The following is a 20,565-nucleotide window of genomic DNA, read 5'->3' on the forward strand; positions in this document are numbered from 1 at the left end:
AAAAACGAACCAACCCAGTTCTTGCCAGTCATTGTATTTCACCATTTCTCACTCTTCACGTTTGCAATAAACACTCAACTCGCTACAATGAATTCTAGTTATTAAATGCACTCATTTCGACGCTTACTCGAAGGAGCGAGAACGCAAAAAGATATCTTGAGTGGCTTAGGCAACGTGTTTGCAAGAGAAGTCCAGCTTGTTGCCTAACGCCGCGGGCAAAAAGTTCTCCCCAACTTTACACTGAGTCGTCTTTCGGCGATATAATAAAAAGCTACCATCTAGGATGTCGCTGAATCTCCTGCGGAAACGAATCCATTCTGCTTGGTCAGAATGGCAAAAATAATCCTTAATTGCGCAGATAAGGATGATAAAAATGGGACTCTCTTTCGGTTGCCATGCTTTTTAGACATTCAAGCGACTTTTCGGTGCGTTTCAGATGTTCTGACACAGGAACCTGCCGATTGCGAATCATCAACTCCACGACAGGAAGCACAAAATTAATTAATACTGTGTTATCTGCATACACATTGCTTTCAAAACTTCGAGGAAAGCAATTTTAACTTAACCATGAAAATTAACAGACAGGGGAAGAATTTTGAACTTTATCTTTCAGCCAAATTTGTTTGACAGGAAGCGTATGAGGATAAAACTGTATTTTCCAAGGAAATTTACCCTGTCCTTTCCAACGGAAAGAAGGATATCAAAGTCTTGCTGATTTCTCAAGCTTTGTGGAGAAGAATAATTATTTGATGTTATTGACAGAAAAATGCCATACAAAATATGTATCACTTGAGGTTTTTGTTGCATTCTTGTTTGTATCAACATAATTATCCACGTGAAAATGTTATATCGTGACCAAGACAATCGAATAAAAATTATTTTGTCTATATAATCCATTGATGACAGGATAAGATGATGAATAAATGGATATTGATGATTAAAAAATAAATTTATATTACAATTTATTATTATTGCTACTCCCATAGGTGAACAACAAGGAAAGTTAGAGGCTAAAAAATTGGAAATAATAAATAAAATTACATTTTCATACTGTACAGAAACCCTTTTCGGCCCTGCAGGCTTCATCAGAAATAGTCATGCTAAAATAAAGTATAAAAATTACATTCACCCCTTATACGTTTTTTCTTTCCTTTTTTTCATTTTTAAGTTAAAATAAAATAAATAATTTGTGTGCACTGCCAATCAGGGCACAGACTAATACTCAGTCTGGTTTAGCCCGAAAGGTTTAACGAAATTTGAAATCATCGATTTCTCTGTTCCCCTCACTCCAGATTTAATGCTTAATGAGATCATGCTTAATGACAATAAACTTACCGTTTTTGGTTGATCCGGATGGTGGAGGGCCCTGCATCTGTCTGCCTTGCCTCCAGATGGTGATCACAATGACAGTGTAGCAGGCCGTGATAATCAGGGCGGGAATGACGAACAGGGTGAACGCTACCAACGTCATATACAGCTGCCACTGCCAGGCCTCTGGAAAGTCGATCCAGCACTGCAGCCGACCTGAAAAATGAAAACGGCAGCGAGCACTTTTTTCTCATACAATCGCTGTGTTGGACAGCAAACTCATTATAATCGCACCCCCGAGCCACAAGGGAAAAGTGTGAGAGATGGAGGATCCGCGTTAACCACTGCGAGGCCTGGAAAGGGTTTGATGCCGCAATGCTTAAAACTTGTTTTCCCTAGCTCTTAATGTCATCAACACAGTTATTATAACTTTGAACTGCGGGAAAAAGTCAATTTAATAAAACTACTTAGCATCAATTTATGTCGGAAAGGCGGAGCAGCTCGTGCACTCTCAGCCCTTTACTCACTACAAGCCAATTCAATTTAGTGCAATCATCAAAGAACTCACTGCTAGAAGCACTTATTTCCAACTCTTCGAAAGAAACTGGAACAACAGCATTGAGCGATTCATTGAGTAATGACTTTTCAGCAGACGTAGCAGCACAGAGCCGCGTTAATTAGATGACAAAGTGGAGGCAATTTAATTAGGCTTGCGTTAATTTTGAAGAGGAAATTCTGCCTGCGTGTTATACGACTAATTCCGTCCTGCCTGCGTTGGTGGCGACGCGTTTGTTTGTTTATTTGTTCAGCGTAATGTCTGCCATAAATATAAATACGGTGCCGCTCGCGACGCCTCTCGTAATTTAATATTTTAATTAAGCTCATGCAGGCGGCTGCAATTAACGCCATACCTTGCACTGGCGTCTCGTGGTAAAGTAGAACAATGGGTAAGGAAAAGAGCACGCTGAAGAACCACGCCAGCGCCACCAGAACTCGAGCCCGATGCCCTGCAACAGTCATGCAAAAATCAACCACTTAATTAATGCATATATGTACATATTATGTAAGTACTTGTTGTACTTGTAGGCGATAGGCCAATCAATGGGAAATGTCTTAATTATTGGAACAATACTACACAGTTTTAAAACATTAAGATCGCAAGGATAGATGATCAATTAAATGTAGTTTTTATCGTTTGGTTGCCTTATTTAAATTTTAGCAATAAAAGTGACAGTTTATAATAATTGTGAGTATCTAACAACAACAACAACAACAACAGAGATTATATTATGTGAAGTGTATTGATGGACATTTTTCTTATTTTCTGTGATTTTGTTATTTAACGCCGGCAACTAAGCCGTTGGCTAGTATTGTTGAGCTCATGCTTTGCGTGCACTTACAAAGTAAGAATCCGAACCACGTTTGGGGGTTGAGTGCGGACTGATTTGCGCTTACATTTGATTCTTATGCATTGTTTCGATTTCGAAAGCTTTCCGACTCGCTTCTTGTTGGTTTGCACCTTTCCTTTCATCCCGTGAATTAATTTCACGGAATGAATGTCCAGCGGTGCAATAAAAGACCCCGGTGCGGGGCACAAACACGAGCTGGTCCGTTTCTGGACTGGGCTTCCTCTTCCTCCAATGAGACCCGTGCGTCCATGTTATTCGTTCGCGACATTATTGGGACACGGAGTTTTTACGAGTTGTTCGCTATCAAGATAGCCCATCTCAAAAGAGGTAAGCCGTTTAAAAAAATTGTATTTATAAAAATCACAACAATCATTCACTCATACTTCTCGTGTTCCTCTATAAGAATAACACGGAGCGTGACCTATACAGCCGAGAAGTGTGAGAGTTTGAACGAGAGTTGTGAATTTTCCACACATATTTTTGAGTAATGGTGTATTTGTGTATCATAAATTGAAATTTGTGTTGGTAAAATTTTATTATTAAAATTGACACCCACTTTTTGAGTTAATTTTTCCAATTGCTCATTTTTATCAAAAAAAACAAGTGTTTTATTGTCTTAAGCTTTGACCTGATTTTGAGACAAATAGGCTGTTATGTTATATTGAACTCAGAACGTATGTATTACAACATAAACAATGCATTGCATACAACTTGTCTGATCACCTTCATAGACTTGTGTAATTGCTTCTTTTTACTAGAGGAAGATTAAATCACTGCCATTTGCGACATTACTCCACTCTAATCCAGTTTACTTTGCTACGGAAGGAATTGATCCCTTGATGAAAGTAATAAAACACAAATGGAAAGAAAGCAAAAAGAGCCTCTTTTTAACAATTTATTGTTACACACAACAGACGACAGCTATAATGCTGCAGCCGATCCAATAAAGCTCTACGAGATTGGCTAAGCCTGCAATAGATTTCTTCATAAAAAGTCGGGGGAAGCGGCGAAAGTGATTTATTGTGGCAAACTTTCGGGATGCTGGCGCGTGTTTGATTTACACTTGTGGGCCGATGACACTCAAATGAGAGCAGCCAATTCCTGGAAAAAACGGCGTCTAGCCGTGGTGATAAATCAGAGTGCGCCCACGGTGAGAGCGACTAATAATATTCGCGCAATACTCGGGCCACTTTGCCTCCGCGGAGTGAGCGCGTGGCATCGGCGTTCATTGTAAAACTCGTAAAACGCAGTCGCTCTCTGGAACTGCACTTTGATTTGCGTCGTAAAAGTCTGTTGTTTAATTTTTGTCGACTCGAGTTGCTCGAACCGTGAGTACATAACTCATTTATGCTTTCCGCTGTAAAAAGCGCATTTCCGCGCGAAGGACTTTCGCTTTTGCTTGCGAAATGAGTGTTCGCCGGACGGACGGATGGACGGAAAGTGGAAAAAGGCTTTTAGAGCCCGTCGCAGTCGACCTTGGGTCCGAGATCTTGATCGAAAGTGTAACATGGCGAGTGAAAAACAATCGTCGGCGCGTTGTCAAAAGGATGTGTGCAGCGAATGGGAAACGAGAGAACGGTCGTCGCTCTCTTCGCTGCCGGTTATCGTAATAATCCGCTGTTGCCATTAAAGCAAGTGCATTGCGCTGTTCCGCGGTGCACATTCAATAGGACTTTCAATGTCGAGTGCTGTGCGCTGGACCGGATTTATCGCCCCCCGTGCATTGTGCATTATGACGTTTGAGCAAAATGCAGACGGGGGACAAACTGGGAAAGAGTGCTGTGTGATGCGAATTTCATTCCGCCAAGTCTTGAGCAAGTTTTCTGTGTTTTATCGCACATGCGATCAAATCTGACATGGAGTAAAGAGGCGATTTATGCACAAGGCCAAGTAGCTCGAGGTCAATTTACGACCTGCTTGAGATGAAGCTTGACGAAATTGCGAAAATTAAAAGATATCACAGAAACTATCCACAATTGGCAGTCAAAATTCTTTTATAAAGCAAAGAGACTGGTAAACATAAAAAGTTTTTCACAGGTTTAATAGAGGAAGAAATAGTAAAATTGACAACGAGTGATTAGCAACGCAATGGTATTTAAGTTCCTCATCCACATTTATGAAATTAGGAGATAGGAAATTCTAAAATTTTCACCCCTTTTAAAAATTAAGATGCTTCTGGATCAGAGTAGTGAGTGTGAAAAATATGCAAATATGCGTTGATGGAGCAAGACAATGCAAAGCTGAGGCATATTATGTAAGCGACACTGCAAAAAGTTGCCTCAAATACATGTTTTTGCTAATTCGGAACAAGGTTTTGCTGAATGTGATCATTTTTTCGTAATTCGTACTGCGAGAAATCTTTTCACGGACAAGTATTGTATTTTAACACAGTAATTAAATGCATGGAATATTCAAAATTTTTGGACAATCTAAAATATTCTAAGTACGATTCACACCATTGAGAATCAAGGGCTCTGATGAGTATCCGTGCTTCGCTGATTCACATAAATAAACCGTTGAGTTTGTCTTTGACCGCATATTAAATTAAATTACATATGAGGCAGATCTTGCTGCAAAGGATTTACAATTTTTTTTTGCAATATTACTAGACTCTAATTGATTAACTATAATGAAGTATTTTTGAGAAAAACTATTCAAAATATTCTTGATTGTATGAAACTGCAGTTTTTGGAGGCTGAAAAAGTAAAAAGTGAAACCTTCTCAAAACTTTTGCGGGATTTTTTTTTAAAAACTATAATTTATAAAAAAGCGTAGTTTTTGCAGGAACATCTGTCACAAGCAGAGCTATTTGTGCGGTTTGTATCCAACCAAATTTCAAAACTTCAAAGTAGAAGACACGGCAATAACATTTAAAAAGCAAAGAGCCGTGTTTTCATCTTGAGCCGTCATCGTCAAAAACATCGCGTTCTTCATCTAGAAAAATAAGCGGCTTCTTCCGAGCACAACTGTTTATTATTTCAGAGGTGGCACGCCAAGTGACCACCGCGCTAAAATGAAGCCACTATAGAATGTTGTTTTTTCTCATTTTTGCCCTTCCTTAAAAGCATCAGTTCGCTTTTATCTGCTTTTTACCGTGCGTAGAAAGGGAAAAACGTTTCGCCCGTTGCGATGATGATGATGCATTAAAACTCGCCGTCTAAATTGGTCCATTTAGTCACAGCATCCAGATGCTTCAATCTTCGCATTTTGTCAAACAATGGTTTCTTTTCTTCAGGCAATTAGAAGATGTTAAAATTCGAAAGCGCTGCTTTTGTCACTTAGGCAATTATCTGTCGAGTTGCTGGGGAAGCAAAAGCAGGCGGCAGTCATTTAACGCCACCCAGACTCAGTAGCAGGGTGCAATAAAATCTAACGAGCGCACCATCTCTGCATCCACGATGAAATGCGAGGCGATTCATCCAGTCTGAAAGGCGCTCCGGGATATAGTTGCACCGCTATGGTGGCTCATCTGATGAATTAACCAGCGCCAGTCTTAATGAAAATGCTGCTGTGCACTGCCAATGTCCGCTAGGAATAATTTACTCAATCATTTACACGGCGCCGTATAAAGAAACGCGTTTAGAAAGCAATGCACTCGTTCCAAAATAGCCTTTCATTGCATTATTTGCTAAGGCGTCTGTACGATTTAGTCAAATCAAACGAGCAGGTTATTTATTTTACTGTTCTGGTTGAGTCTGGAATCGTAGAACTGTAAAATGCATCGCGTTCTGTTTAACACCAAAGGTCATCGGAAAGCCATCCTATAGCTTTTAACACTCTCCTATTTTTATCTTGAACTGCGAGGGTGGTAAATTGAAATGATTTTATAGAATATTTATTGCTTTGATCGTTGGATCATGCTTATTGAACTATGTTACACTGGAATAATCATCAAAGCAGCTAGCAGCCAAGCTATAATAATATCTTGTTAACAATTATTGGTGTGTTGGCATTGTGAGCAGTGACTACGTCACTATACTCTATCTGTTTGTCCAGGACAGAGATCTTGTCAATGCGGTGGTCTACAAATTACTTTACAATAATTATAACTTAGTTTATATCTATTTATATCTAAATAATATTGATACTTCTCAACTCCGGAAAATCCTTGCTACTAAAACATTAATGTTGAGTTAAAATAAAAAAAATTGCCAAAATAGTACTGATAACACTTTAAATTTTTGATAAAAGTGGCTGCAAAGTTTGCTTGATTTTCACATGATGAGCACTGATTGGAATTTTATCTTGTTTCCCAACACGGAGTTTCCTTGAAAATTGGCACACCCCGTAAGATAGATATTGACGAGAGGAATAATTGGTAAATCTGCCAAGAAAATATGTATAGAGATGTAAATTTTTTAAAAAACCCAAAATGTTTAAAAATTCGATTTAATTCAATACATTCGGAGACGAAATGTTATGTTTGTTAAGAGCCTATTTATTTGAACAGACATAATAAGAAGTTATTGAATGAAATGAAATCAAAACTGAGCACTTAATCGATTGGCATTGTGACAAAAAAGTTCTAAGCAAAAATAATGCTTCAATTCTGACTTGGAACGGAGAAGAATGATCTAGTGACGAAGCGTGCTTTTTTTAAAAAGCATATTCAAGGAATCGAGTTTATTGATTGTGCCAACATGCAAACTCCTCAGCAGCGCGATGTTTTTTCCAATTCACTCTCTCCAGCAGTAGTCGAAGTGAAGTGGGCGCCGCAGCGCAAACAAATAGCAAGTCTCGAAATAGGTTTTCCAAGATGGTCGGTGACATGTGGTGTATGTTTTCCAGCAGAACAGTCTGACTTTATCAAATGCGTCAAAATTATAAGCGAAAACGCGCACTTCAATCAACGTCGTCACGACTACACGCGGCGCCGTTAATTAACCCCAAAAATGATACGCACACAAACCTAAAATCTAAAACGAAATAGAAGGCTGATAGCCAGCACGTAAAGGGGCGTCGACCTCACCTCTCGTATAGTTACAAAGCAGTCGTGCATTAATATTTCACGTTATGAACACAAGTACATGCATCTGGAAAGGAATCAAGTGAAAAATTTCAAGCTGCGGGAAACAAATGCTGCACAACTGAGCTCACATGACATCGGTCTTGCGGAAAATCGCGCCATTTCACAAGCACTGGTTTTTAACATGCTCGTCTGCAAATGCATATTATAAATTTCAATTTTGTGCACAATGGTGCAGCTTGCAGTTTGCGGCATTAAATGAGTCGGTCGTAAATTTCACCACTCGCAGCACAACTCAAATAATGCGCTACTCACAATCAGTGGCGGAGCGTTCCTCTAGCCACGTACTTATTATTAGATTTTGAAATTGCCTCTTAAATAATATATTATTAGGCAATTATGAAGTGCGTTTCTATGTTCAATATTATCTGATAAAACAATCAAGTCACAATTACTATACAGGGCACTCAAGAATGAATTTAAAAAAGTCAGATAATATATTTACAACAAGCGCCTACTGAAAATAAAAACAACAATTTAATTTAAACTTCCAAGCCTTAAAACACCATAACTATATTGGAAGATTTTTATTTGGATATCTAATCCTAACTCCCTTATTGATTTAAAATCAGTTTTTAGCCCAATAAAAAGGTACAAAGCAAAGAAAATTGCAATTGAAAGTGAAAGTTCATCCAGCATTGGTATGCAGCGCAAGTGTGACCGTAGGGCGTGGGACCTTTCTCTTATGCTGCGCTGATCGGGAGGTGCAATTTTGCCCCACCCTGGACCAGGCAATCGACCTAGATTTGCCGATCCATCAGAAACCTGAGTTGATCCTTAAATTAACTGGGGGCGTAGCTCAGATGGTAGAGCGCTCGCTTAGCATGCGAGAGGTACCGGGATCGATACCCGGCGCCTCCAATAACACATTTTTAATGTTTTAAATTGTATTTTTTATCTGTATTTAATAGAAATCATAAAGTTTATCCTTCACATTATATTTCTTGAAAAAGACAAATTAAAATCTGACTTTTCTTTAGGAAATTTAAATATTTATTGTTCTCTAGATGGGAAAAATGTATTTAAAGTTTTTCAAAGTAATTAATAAGATCCTAAAAAAAATTTTTAATGAGTTAAAGATTAATAATTTGACTAGAAAAATCAAATCAAACTAACTAATCTTGTAATTAAAGTTAAATCAACTAAAAAACCAGTTTCAAGAGGTCTGATTTTATGCACTGAAATTTTTTTATCAGTACTAAATATCATTTACTCACTCTCGCGTGTGACTGCAATAGATATTTATGACAGAGAAATAACTCCAGCTAACTGAACGCATAAAATCTAGAAATGGAACTTGGGGAATGATGAATACTTCTTATCATCTGCAATTGCTGGAAAATAATAAAAATAATGGATATAAATTAAACGAGACAGACTTAGTGCCTCAAGACAAGATCATTTCATTTTTATTATACTTTAAAAATGCTTCAATTTAAACAATCATTCGTCACTTAACTATGGCACTTATTTACTCCTAGAGAGAGTAAAGTGAAAACCATGACAACATGCACGTCTCGTGAATACGTGCACTCTCGCAACACGTAAGCTTTAGACAGTTTGTTTTCTATTATTTCACTGTAATTTAAAATGTCAAGATGAGAAAATTAACAAAGGTACCAATTTTATTCATTATCTAAGTAGCAGTTTTAGTCAATGACGAGTTATTTAAAATATCAAGGATCCTAAAAAATGTCATATATAATAACACATTTAAAAGAACAAAAAATTGAATTCCGAACATAATGCAACTTGAAGACAATTTTAATGTCAGGCACATGGATCAAATACGAGTGTGCGCTTGCATATTGTTTGACAACAGCATTGAATATCGTAAAATCCAAGTGCGCAGTGCTAAAATCTAATGCCAGAGTGCACGATGCTTAACTTTTTATTAGCTGATATTATAAAAGGCCGTCCTTTTGAGTGCAGGCATTGCTCAGCCAGCGCATAGACGTGTACAGTGTGCGCCTCGGTGCGCGGCTGTCTCGCCACTGGAGCGCCAACCCTGTGCTGTGCGTTCTCGCGACTCAATATTTGCATATCCGGTGCATCAGCTGGCAGCGTGAATATTATGATATTGCATGCATGCTCGTGCGATATATATACCGCACACGGGAAAGCAAATAAACGACAAAGACACCGACGTGAATAATTTGCCGCCGCGAGCGCAGAGATCGTTAGCAAAATTGCGATATGGCATCGTTTGCCTTATTTATTCGTCAGCCGCAGCATGCCGGCTCGTCCTTTTGCCTTCCTTTCTCGCGTTCAGCATGCACTGACTTGTCACTTAATTGCTCCTTTCATGCAACTGTACTTGGGGAGAGTAAGTAAGCACGCGAGACGTCGCAACGAGTTTCAGTCACATTTTAGTTAATTCGACTCTGGTGCCTTTTGATGGCTTAAGTTAAGGACAGTTTTCTCATAATATAGCGTCTCATGCTTTTTAGTTCCCAAAGTTAAAGTATGACTCTAAAGAGAATCTCAGGTAACACTTTTTCAAAATGCTCAAATACTTTTAAAGCAGAGTCATTATGCAAGGATCAAAAATATATTTTTAAGCGGGAAAATTTCACATTAATTTTGTCATTTTGTTGACTGCAACTTACAAAATTCCAGCTAAGAACTCTTTGGTTGCAACGAAAAGTTTTTAAAATCATTGAATTCGCATAGCCTGTACTATAATGTGTACCACGTGGTGGAAAATCTTTGATCTAACAATTTTAGCATTTTTTTTAGATTTAAGATTGATTAAAATTTCAAAAATACAGTTTTTATTCAACTTAGCTTATATTTTGCTTGTTGTTTAATTAGGCAAATCGAAAGGTAGGTCAGTTTTGACCTTACGGAAAAAATTCATTCAAAATTTCCCTTAAGGGATTTGTTCCGGATTTTGAGAATTATAATATCTATCTAAATGAATTATACTTTTTATGAAGGTGTTAATAGCACTCACAACTGCCAGAGAATCGCATGGGTCTAGTGATGGCGTCATATCTGTCAATGCTGAGGGCGACCAGCACGTAGGTGGACGAGTAGGTGACCATCGCCTGCAACACAAAAGCAAACACAGCGTTACTCCGCTGCATCCCTTCACAACCAGCTGCGATCAGAAGATCCACCATGCAAATGCACGCGCTGCCCATTATTTGCTCTCTTTGTTTGCGGACACTGCGGGTACATGTGCATATGTTTACCGTTACATTTGGTTGAATTATCGCTGCAGCGTGCTCCGATGTGGAAATGTTAGTTTAAATACATCTACAAAGGCTCTGAGAAACATGCAGATTAAAAATATCAACTAGGGCTGGAAAATAAAACATAAAAGTGGATCATTTTGTAGAGGAGGAATAAAAATTGGAATGATGAAAATGAATATTTCATTCATTACTTCAGAGCTGCATAAAAAGCTGTGATATATGTATGTTTTCATAGAAATTCAAATGAGTATGAATAAAAATTGGCATAATCAAATTCACTCTCTTGAAAAGAATTAAAATACACTGAAGGAAACAAGTTCGAATATATGTCAAATCCTTAAGAGCAAATCCCTCGAATTTATTTCTTTTCTACGAACCCGAATATTTTCATTCACACCCCAATTTAATGCAGCAACTGTCTTATCAGTCTAATTTTAAACCCATTAAGTCACGTGATCAAATTGCCATTACATTGGTGCCGCACAACGCGGCTGAAATCCGCCAAAGCCTGCTGAGCATTACTCTGGGTGCAGATTACCAAATCTGCTTATGCGAATTCAAGCGCGGCGTCGATATTCTGGAGCAGCACGACCGCGCTAAAGCCGCCGGCGTTGGCGCAAAACACTCGCTGGAGCAAGATCTGGTGCACTGATAGGCGTGATTTGAAGTAATTTAGCCGCCGCCGCGCCAACGATAGCAAAAGCAAGTTTCGGCGCGCTCTCAAGTTCCGCTCGCAGACGGTAATAATGCGTGTTCGCACCAGCGCGCGTTATTTACAGCCTCATCCAGCAATATCGCGAACAAAGGCGTCTAAATAATCTCAAAGTCACGCTCGCAAAACTCAAGCACGCTGTGGCAGACGCAAGCTCACTCATCCTTGCAAAACTTTTCCATCCGCCAAGTGTGGATTTTATGAATTCCAAACAAGGTGAAGGTTAGACGTTCTGAGGCATTTCTGTTGCACAATGAATAAAAATCTTACAAACACAACTTAGATATATAAATATATAAAAAAACAAGATTGGATTTTATTCACAATCAAAAGAATGAAAACCCGTATTTTATCCTCTCTGACTGGGAAAAACATGTTTTGACTTAGTTGCTGACTGCCTAGATTTTATTAAGGATTTTATGCTCAACTCCTAACAAAAGAATCTCCCAATCAGATTGCAAATTAAGGATTTCTCGTAAAAATAAAATGACTTGAATAAAATAAACCACAGTAGGAATTTAGGCCATTACTAATTCTCATATATCCAATGCGCATTATGACAACTTTTTTTAAACACATGCACCACAAATTAAAAAAAAATCCGATTTTGCTTGAAAACGTTAACTTTTTAAACAATGCTCTGCTGTTAAAAAAATCAGAACTCGAATCAAGAAGGTTAAAATTAATTACAAAAGACTGAAATGATTAATTATTTTCACTTAAGGAATAAGGCAGCCGCGCTGTGCTGCGCCAACAGATCAATTTTCGGCCACGTGGTTAGCCGCCGGCCATTAAGTCGGAAAAAAATCGAAACTTGCTAGGGAAAAATTAAGGCCGTTAAGCACTTTTCAATTTTAAAACTTGGTCAGCCACCAGGTACCGGCAAAAAGCTTAGTCGTCACCTATAAAGCTCAAATTTGGCTTAAGCCGAGCAGCCAGCCGCCGCCTCAAAATTACGTCTTGACTGGTCATGACTGAGAGCTCTAACCTTTATAATATTGTGAACGTGGACGGAGCACAAAATTTAACGAATTCCCTTGTCACGTAGTCAGTAAGTTTAAATAAACTCAAATAGCTTCCGCACACAAAGACAATCGGCTGGAAAAGCCAGCAAAGGAGCGGGGTTGTAGGGGATTGAAAAGTTTCGCGCGCAGAATGAAAAGTGATGGGGCCGTGTGTGGCTGAAGGGTCTTGCCGCGACGCACGGAGAAAGGCGGAATAAGGTTAATAGTAAAAGTACATGTGGCGGAAAAGCGGTCGCTAAGGTGACTGACCTGCAGAAACCTAATGAACTTGCAAGCTGCATTTCCCGCGTTCCAGGCCACCGTGATCCGCCAGATGATGTCCGTAAGCACGCTGATCAGCCCCACGCTAAGATCTGCAACATGCAATGCAACAGGATTAATCCTAACTGCTCCATTTACAAATAAAGTGTAGTTTTGTTCGGTTAAACGAATCAAATTGATTGGTTTCAATCAATTACATTGTTAAAGAGATAGTCTATTTGTTCCACTTTCGACTAGAAAAGTAGCTTAATCCTTGAATTACCAGGGTAAAATTCTGAGAGAGAATTTGATCTGATTTTACTAGTTTCTTGATAGATGCCAATGAAGACAGAAGCACGCGAGGTTTTTATAACTGTTTATAGTTCCATATTTCTACAGATAGGTCCTGCTGTTCATGTTCCGGTTACTAAATCGTGATTTAGGGCTGCAGCCAATATCCGAAACTAACAGGAACAGGACCTTTTTGTGGAAATATGGGAAAATAAATAAACAGCTCGCTCACACCGAGGAAGCTGCATTTAATTAATTTCCTTTAAAAAATTTATGCTAGCCAATAACTACAAAAATGTTTCTTTGATGATGATGATGAACAAAAGGCTCTCTGTAAAACTTGAGGAATTTTACCAAGTCCAGTATCAATCGGAACACAATGCAAATTTAATTACAAACGCCCAACCACTATTCTCTGTTTGCACAAATTGCATGCACAAACAGCGGTTGTACAGAAGGAATTTTAATTTCGCGTGCTGTTGCATTATTTCATCACACAATACATGTAATTTCTTTGCTCGCGGTGAATGCCTGCGCGGAATGAAAATGCGGGCGTGGAAAAGTGGCTCACAAATTCAATTAGAAGCGGGCCGTATCGCGAGTGCGCTCTCCAAGCACAATTTATTTAATTAATGCAAAGGAGTGCACACACGGCGCTCGTGCTTGCAGAATGTTGGGCTGACGCTAATTCACTTGATTAGCATCTGATCGGCCCACACTTGGAGCTCTTCAGAACCAATTTGTAGGGCAAAATGCGAGCCGCTCCTGCACCGTGCCCATAGATTGCCTGGATGCGTGCTGGAGTCGCACGCGCGCACAGAGAATAGCGTGTTAATTGGACTGGACGAGCTGAATCAATTCCAGCCGGCAGCCGGATTCAATTAGCCGTTGATTGGCGCAATCCAATTTTTCTCGCTTGGTTAAATAGGGTTGTATACAAAATCTTTATTTCCCAGCTCTGATTCTAGATTTAAACAATGCTTTTGATTTGCATAACAGGCGTGTCGCAACAGAAATTGTATGATTGCAAACTGTAAATTCTACTTCAGTATTTATTCTGTGATAATGATTGTTCATTCAGTCATTGGCCTTTTTGTTGTCATTTATCATGCTATAACCATTGTATGCCTGATTTCATCAATGGAGTTTATGCTCTGTCGTTTGCGTAACAATATTTAATGCTGACAAGCAGAAATTACTGAAAAATTGATTAGTTCCACGATTCATTTAAACGGTGAAACGCAATGATCAGAAATGGCATCAACTCTCAACTCTTTTCATGAGAACAACTGTTCAGAAAAAAATTGCTCTTATGTGGTTCAAGTACATTATCTCTAAGCTTAAAAGAACGCCTTTTTTGCCTGCTGAACATTTTTATAAATAGTATGACAATATCTGACCAAATCTGTGTGTGAACTGGTTGAACGAAAACTCAAGAATACATTTCAAACAAAAGTCCTGTACTGGCATTCAGCTCACTTATTTCACTATTTGTTTTACATTGATTTACCAATATACTGAATTATTTAACTTTTGTGTTCATAAAAAAGTTATTATTTTTTAAAACAATTGAGTTAAAAGCAACGCAATGCGCATGCAGGTTTTTCTTGTACATAATAAAATCAGAGAGTCTTTGCTTTCGTGCCACCAGCACAAGACGGTTCTTTTCTTTCCCTCAGGTTCCGTCTAGCCAACCCTCTGGCCTCCCTGACTTGGCCCGTTGCTCGTCAGCCTCGGCCATCAATTTGGCTCAGCCGCCTTTTCGCGCCCTTCTTTCCCTCCTTTAACAAAATCATTGGGTCGTCGCCGAGCCGGGATTCCCATCTTGGGCACTCGGAGTTACCCTCAAACCCGTTGAACCCTAGACGCCGTGTTCAATCCAACCAAGTTTCCCTATAATATTAATTTCAACTGCATTTTTAACACTTTAAATTGGGTGTTGGCAGGTATGGAGTGGTGAAGTTGCCTCCAAAATCAACAATAGATATAATTTTGAATCTAAATTATGCAACGTCTCTTTTTTTGTTTTCACCCTCCTCACAGTAGATAACATTCCAGGTACTAATTTATCATATTCACTGATTTAATGTATTGCCCAGATGAAAAATCATTTTGTAACTTCTTCTTGTTGTAAAAAGTGCGGCTAAAATTTATGAGAAACGCTTACTTCCGTTGTTGAATATTCATATTTCCTAAAAGTAGGGGAATAAAACGTTCCGTGACCTACAACCATCGCAGAGCGTGCAATCGTGGGTAAATTCCGAGCAAGTGCGAGGGAGATGGTCTCTGGCGCTGCAAGAGTCGTAAAACTCGGCCTGCAATTACACAACGAACGTCTCGGCCGAAATTAGGCAACCCTCGCTCACACATTCACCAGCGGGTCAAAGGACAATTATCCGAAGGCCTATCTTCGACGTGCTTCCGTGTCTGGAAATGCTTCACGCGCACCCCTATCTTGACGCGCGCATACGTAATGCGGCCCTGCGTCGGAGATTTGCCAATCTGCCCCGACGCCCTGCTTTCATTTGCACTCTAGCTGCTGCGGCGTTTTTGCCAAATTTTCTTCCGCAATGAGACGGGGAGGCTCGTCTTTGGTTTGCTCGACTCATCTTTCCGTGCTGTCTTTCGGCGCTGAATAAGCAGATTATCACGCGTTGTAAATTTGAATAAATAGACTCGCGCTGAGCGAGTGCAGGCTGTTTCAAGACGACCGCATTGCGTCGGGGTCAACCTTTAATTTGCCACTCGTGAAATCTATTTAAAGACTTTCGTTTAGGTTTTAAGTTGAGAAGGAGTCAATTAAGGGGTTAAGTTTTAAGTTATGGTCAGAATTACGAACTTAAGTTTTAAGTAGATTCAAAACAATGATTATTAATTGTATTGGCTATGTATTAAATAATGAGGAATGAGTGGCCGGAAGTGATGTAATTGCAGAGTAAATAATTTACGCACTCTCCTATGAAATAGTCCTGCAGGCCTCATCAGCAGAACAAAAATTCGTCTAAGACGCTCAACTGTAATTATATGCTGGTTGTGATGAAAATAAAACAGGAGAGACGAAATCCTATGAAAGCCTACATACACCACTCATCTTCCTAGCAACAAATTGAATTTATTGATCCAAACTTCTCTTTCAAAAAGTGAAATTTAAAAATCAAGAAAAAAACTATTTTCATGTTTCTCATATGAAAGCTGCGAGCTTCAGCACATAAAAATAGAGGATCAAATGACCAAATGCCGCGAAATTGTTTTTTTCCTGAATTTTAATCAAGTGTTTCAGTCATAATGTCAACTTTTACAGTTTCTTATTTAGCTAAATAAGTTGTTTTATAGAACAAAAATGCATTTAAGATATTGACGTTGGAGAAACTTGACGGAAGAGAGAAAGACGCGTTTTCTTTCACTTTGTCAATCTCTTTTGCTTCTCAGGGTTCAAAATGCAAGCAAGCAGCAGCAATTTAAACTTTCAAACCTGCTGTAGGATTTGTACCTACATAACGTGCAGTATCTACTTAATTACTATTGCCCCTCATCCCAGAGCAGGCAAGCTGCAGGTCGTTTAACAAAAGTTGACTGCGCTCGTAATTGATTTCCAACTAGTTGGAGAATACTTGCGGACTAATCACCGGACGAGGTGGATACACTAGGAGCAGCAAGAAAGCTGAAATCAGTTGAAGCCGCACAGGAAAGGAGCGCACGCTAGGTTTGCAGATGCGCGCTCGGCGGGGCGGCTAACTCTCGTGTATTATTTTGATCTTTTTGCTCTTATGTGGCTGCGGCTGGCTGCGCGCGTGTTTCTTCCTCGTCATTAGGCCGAGTGGATGGGAACGGTGCTTCGCCGCCGACAAACAGCACCACTCAGGAATGCAAAGAAGTGCCGACAGGCAACTTTGCAGGCGGGCCCAGTCAGTGTGTGTGTGTTTTGCTCTAACCGACCGACCGATCAACCGTAATTTGCTGGCTCGAGCCGACGGGTCCCACGTACGACTCTCGCACACCGTCAAAGTGGCGCGTCTGCACCCGCGCTTGAGCGGCACGCTAATTAGCACTGATTTGCATCGCTGGGGATGCTGATGAACCCATCCATCGAACACCTACTCTGACATGATCATGCTGAGGTCAATGACTCACGCCTCACCTGTTTAACTAATTAATTCTGGCTCTCCGTGCTTTATTTTAAGAAATCTCAGAGTTGGCTTCGCTATTATGGAATTGGTTTTGAGAAAGATCAATTAAGATATTTCCACAAATATTTGTAATCAGCCAGTCAGAATTTGGAGGAAATCGTATCTTGAATATTTCATTTTCATGCAAATGCGAGTCCTCATTTATGCATAAGCTGGATGATATGTTGTTCCAATACTTTCCTTTTTCACGTGAGAAATATTTTAAAGAGCTGACCAACAACAAACAAACAAAAAATTAGTTTAAATGTTTTTAAATATAAAAAATAATACAGCTAACTTTTGTGGAGATAGTTCAAGCTACTTTAATTTGTTTTGCTTTGAATGAAATGCAGCTAATCCGTTAAAAGAAACACTTCCAATGCGTCTTTGGACTATCACTTTGCAGCTAATCGTATAGCACGCATTCGTAAACCTTTAAAATAGGTGATTTTTCTAGAGGATTTTACACTTTTAGGCACACTGCAAATTATCAACCTCGGACAAATTTCATTCAGTTTGCTCTAAATAAAGAATCTAAAAATGTAACCTGTTTTCTGAGGCATTTGATATAAGTTCTTGCAACAGAGATCGTTAAAAAGACAGGTATAGAAGGAGTTATTTATAAACCACAAGATGTTTTCCAGTAATTTGAGTAACAGTTACTGACAAAATAGAAAATATTTTATAATGGAGGGAAAATCGAATTGGTATCAAAATACATATATTGCAAAAGAAGAGCAAGAGCTGGAAATATCTTCCAATATTGAATCTTTGCAAAATGGGCACCTTTAAAGCTGTCAGCCATTTCTGATACATTGATTTGTTTTATTTTGAAAATTGAGATTCAATTTGCGGTAAATCTAGATCTCGATCTGATTCTGAGTCACGACAAAAACGTCCTGCTGTCCTGCAGAACGCTTATTATTAATATGACCCATTGATTTCTCTTCTTCACCTTACAATTAACACACATCAAACCTAATTTTTTGAGTCACCGCAACACCAGGAGGCAGGAAGGGCAAGCACCACAAAGGAACAGATTTACTATGAAACGAAAAGACTGCGCGGGTAAAAGTCGTGACGCGAAATGCTTTGAGACGTATTTCTCGCTCGTCAGACACGCCACTGGCCGTCTCGGTGTTCCGGCTCCGGCGCAAGAACGGGTGAGGGTGCGTTCTGAGTAAAGTGCAGCCGGCACGCCAGCTGCTAAAAATGTTGCGAGACACATTTTTCTGCGTACAAGGGAAGCAAGGGCGAGGCAACTTCCCAATTTCACTGCGTGAACCAAAACGGCGAGTGCTTGCCATCGACATTTATGCCTCAATCAATTTCAACTTAAATTCGCGTTACCCCGCACCACAGTCGGACCAATGATACCGCGCCCGACGGTCTCGATGGGCGTCCAATTTTTTTTGCCGCTCGCCCGCTTTTATTGCCACGCAGATTTATTACGGCCGACTAAAAATACAAACACGAACGTGCATGACCGCTGCGCCCGAACGAATTTCCATGCAAACTCAACCATTCACCCCTTCGCGTACATACACACGCACGAGGCGAGGGACGTGCGCGGGCAAACATGTTGATGCGAATCTAGCAGAGAAACCGCGGCTAAATGCAAATCGCCAAACGAGCTTGAAGCTGCCAGACCGCTTTGCGGTTTCTCCTTTGTGCCCAGTTTCCGCGAATGTAATTTTTGGTTAGGCACACATATAAACAATCTCAAACAGTTCCCAATTCGCCCAGAATAAGAATAAACCAAATCGAGGAATATCCATTAGCATTCATTCATCCATTGGTTGAGCTGCACAGTTGTAGAAATATACGAAATATATAAAATTTCGATTGCCGCATCGATCAGTCTTCTCTAAAGAGACGCGGAAAGTTCTTCCGTCGAGCGGGTGTTTGGAAGAATTTCCACTTTTCCCCAGAGCTTTTTTAAATTTCCATAATTTTTGAGTGAAAAAATCTTTGACCCGAGTCAAAGAAATGTACTTTTTGGAAAAAATCTGAGTTTGGCCATGTTGCAAGTAGTGTTTAACTTTTGAATCCATTATTTCCACTATGAATGAAGTTACTTAATCTGCTTATTGTTCACTGAAATTGTAAATGAAAACTTCAGCTAAATAAAAGAAGGATATGTTTTTCATGAAGTTAAAATCTACAACGTTTTCCTCTCCTTTTTGAAATTTGAAAATTCATACCAATAACTGTAAGTAGTGAAATTTCTTAACCTCTGCTCAAGCACATCCCGTGGGCCAAAGGCCCACCGAGTCCTACCATCACCACCGAGCAAAAAAAATGGGGCGAAGTGGCAATAGAGAAGCTTAATTCCAATGTGGCCATCTTTTTGCCTTTCCGTACCGAGTTCTCTGAGTGAGTGAGTTCTGAAACACCAGATACAAAAGCCGCCATGGAAAGGTGGCGAAACGGCGCCTCCCAGCCCGTTGAGTCCTTTGAGCATTTTGAGTTTATTAATTAACCACCTTTATTGCCATCTCTTACATTGGGCAGTTAGAAATAGAAACCTGGAAAAATTATGCCTTCAAACTCCAAGGAATAAAGATTTAAGAGTGCGAGACAACAGGCTGGCAAATAGAAGAAACGTTTTACGATTTCATTAAATATTTTTAGGATTTTTACTTTGAAATGAAATGGTCTGTCTCTCTCGCTACAAAATATACCATTCTAAAATCAGAATTTCCTCTCTCGCGTTTATTTGAGGGCAGTTTTCAACTAAGAAAATATCCATACATCTTTTCCTCGCGAGGCTTCTAAAGCATATTATGTATTTTTCACACAATATATTTGATTCATTCTCGCACAGTTTATTAACCGATTCTTTTTATTTATGTATTAAACGTGTTCCTTCGCTCCACTTTGACTTTGATGCAACTGACTCCATTATCCATACTGCTGGATTTATCGTCATATCTGCACTGCTCTATAGCACACTGGATTTAAGTTTCAGGCGAAATGAGTTATTATGCAATATTGCCATTTTATAAGCCGCTCGTGTGCCGGGGAGAGCAGATTGCTAAAGCTAGCACCATGCCTGCAGTTATCTCGTGTTTTCACAAGCGCAACGATCTCATCTACAAGGGCTAACGCCGTAAAATAACATCGGCTGGAAACAAGTGTTACCTGCGTGAAACAATTTTTTCAGCAGGCAGGATATCGTCGGCATT

At 39.5% G+C, this 20,565-nt stretch overlaps 1 protein-coding gene and 1 non-coding gene across 2 annotated transcripts in view; one reads left to right on the top strand and one right to left on the bottom strand.

Moving 5' to 3' along the window:
* LOC135937251 (cardioacceleratory peptide receptor-like) overlaps positions 1 to 20,565 on the bottom strand; it is a 52,299-nt gene that overhangs the window by 15,731 nt on the left and 16,003 nt on the right. Inside the window, exons 3-6 of the mRNA XM_065480364.1 lie at positions 12,930 to 13,033; positions 10,700 to 10,793; positions 2,220 to 2,315; positions 1,336 to 1,524 (exon numbers count right to left, since the gene is read on the bottom strand). Of these exons, the coding sequence (XP_065336436.1) occupies positions 1,336 to 1,524; positions 2,220 to 2,315; positions 10,700 to 10,793; positions 12,930 to 13,033 (483 nt within the window). The remainder of the gene's footprint in view (positions 1 to 1,335; positions 1,525 to 2,219; positions 2,316 to 10,699; positions 10,794 to 12,929; positions 13,034 to 20,565) is intronic.
* TRNAA-AGC (transfer RNA alanine (anticodon AGC)) lies at positions 8,532 to 8,604 on the top strand. The gene has a single exon. It is a non-coding gene; the product is annotated as a tRNA-Ala (tRNA).

This window comes from Cloeon dipterum, chromosome 1 (assembly GCF_949628265.1).
Source record: "Cloeon dipterum chromosome 1, ieCloDipt1.1, whole genome shotgun sequence".
Classification (NCBI taxonomy): domain Eukaryota; kingdom Metazoa; phylum Arthropoda; class Insecta; order Ephemeroptera; family Baetidae; genus Cloeon; species Cloeon dipterum.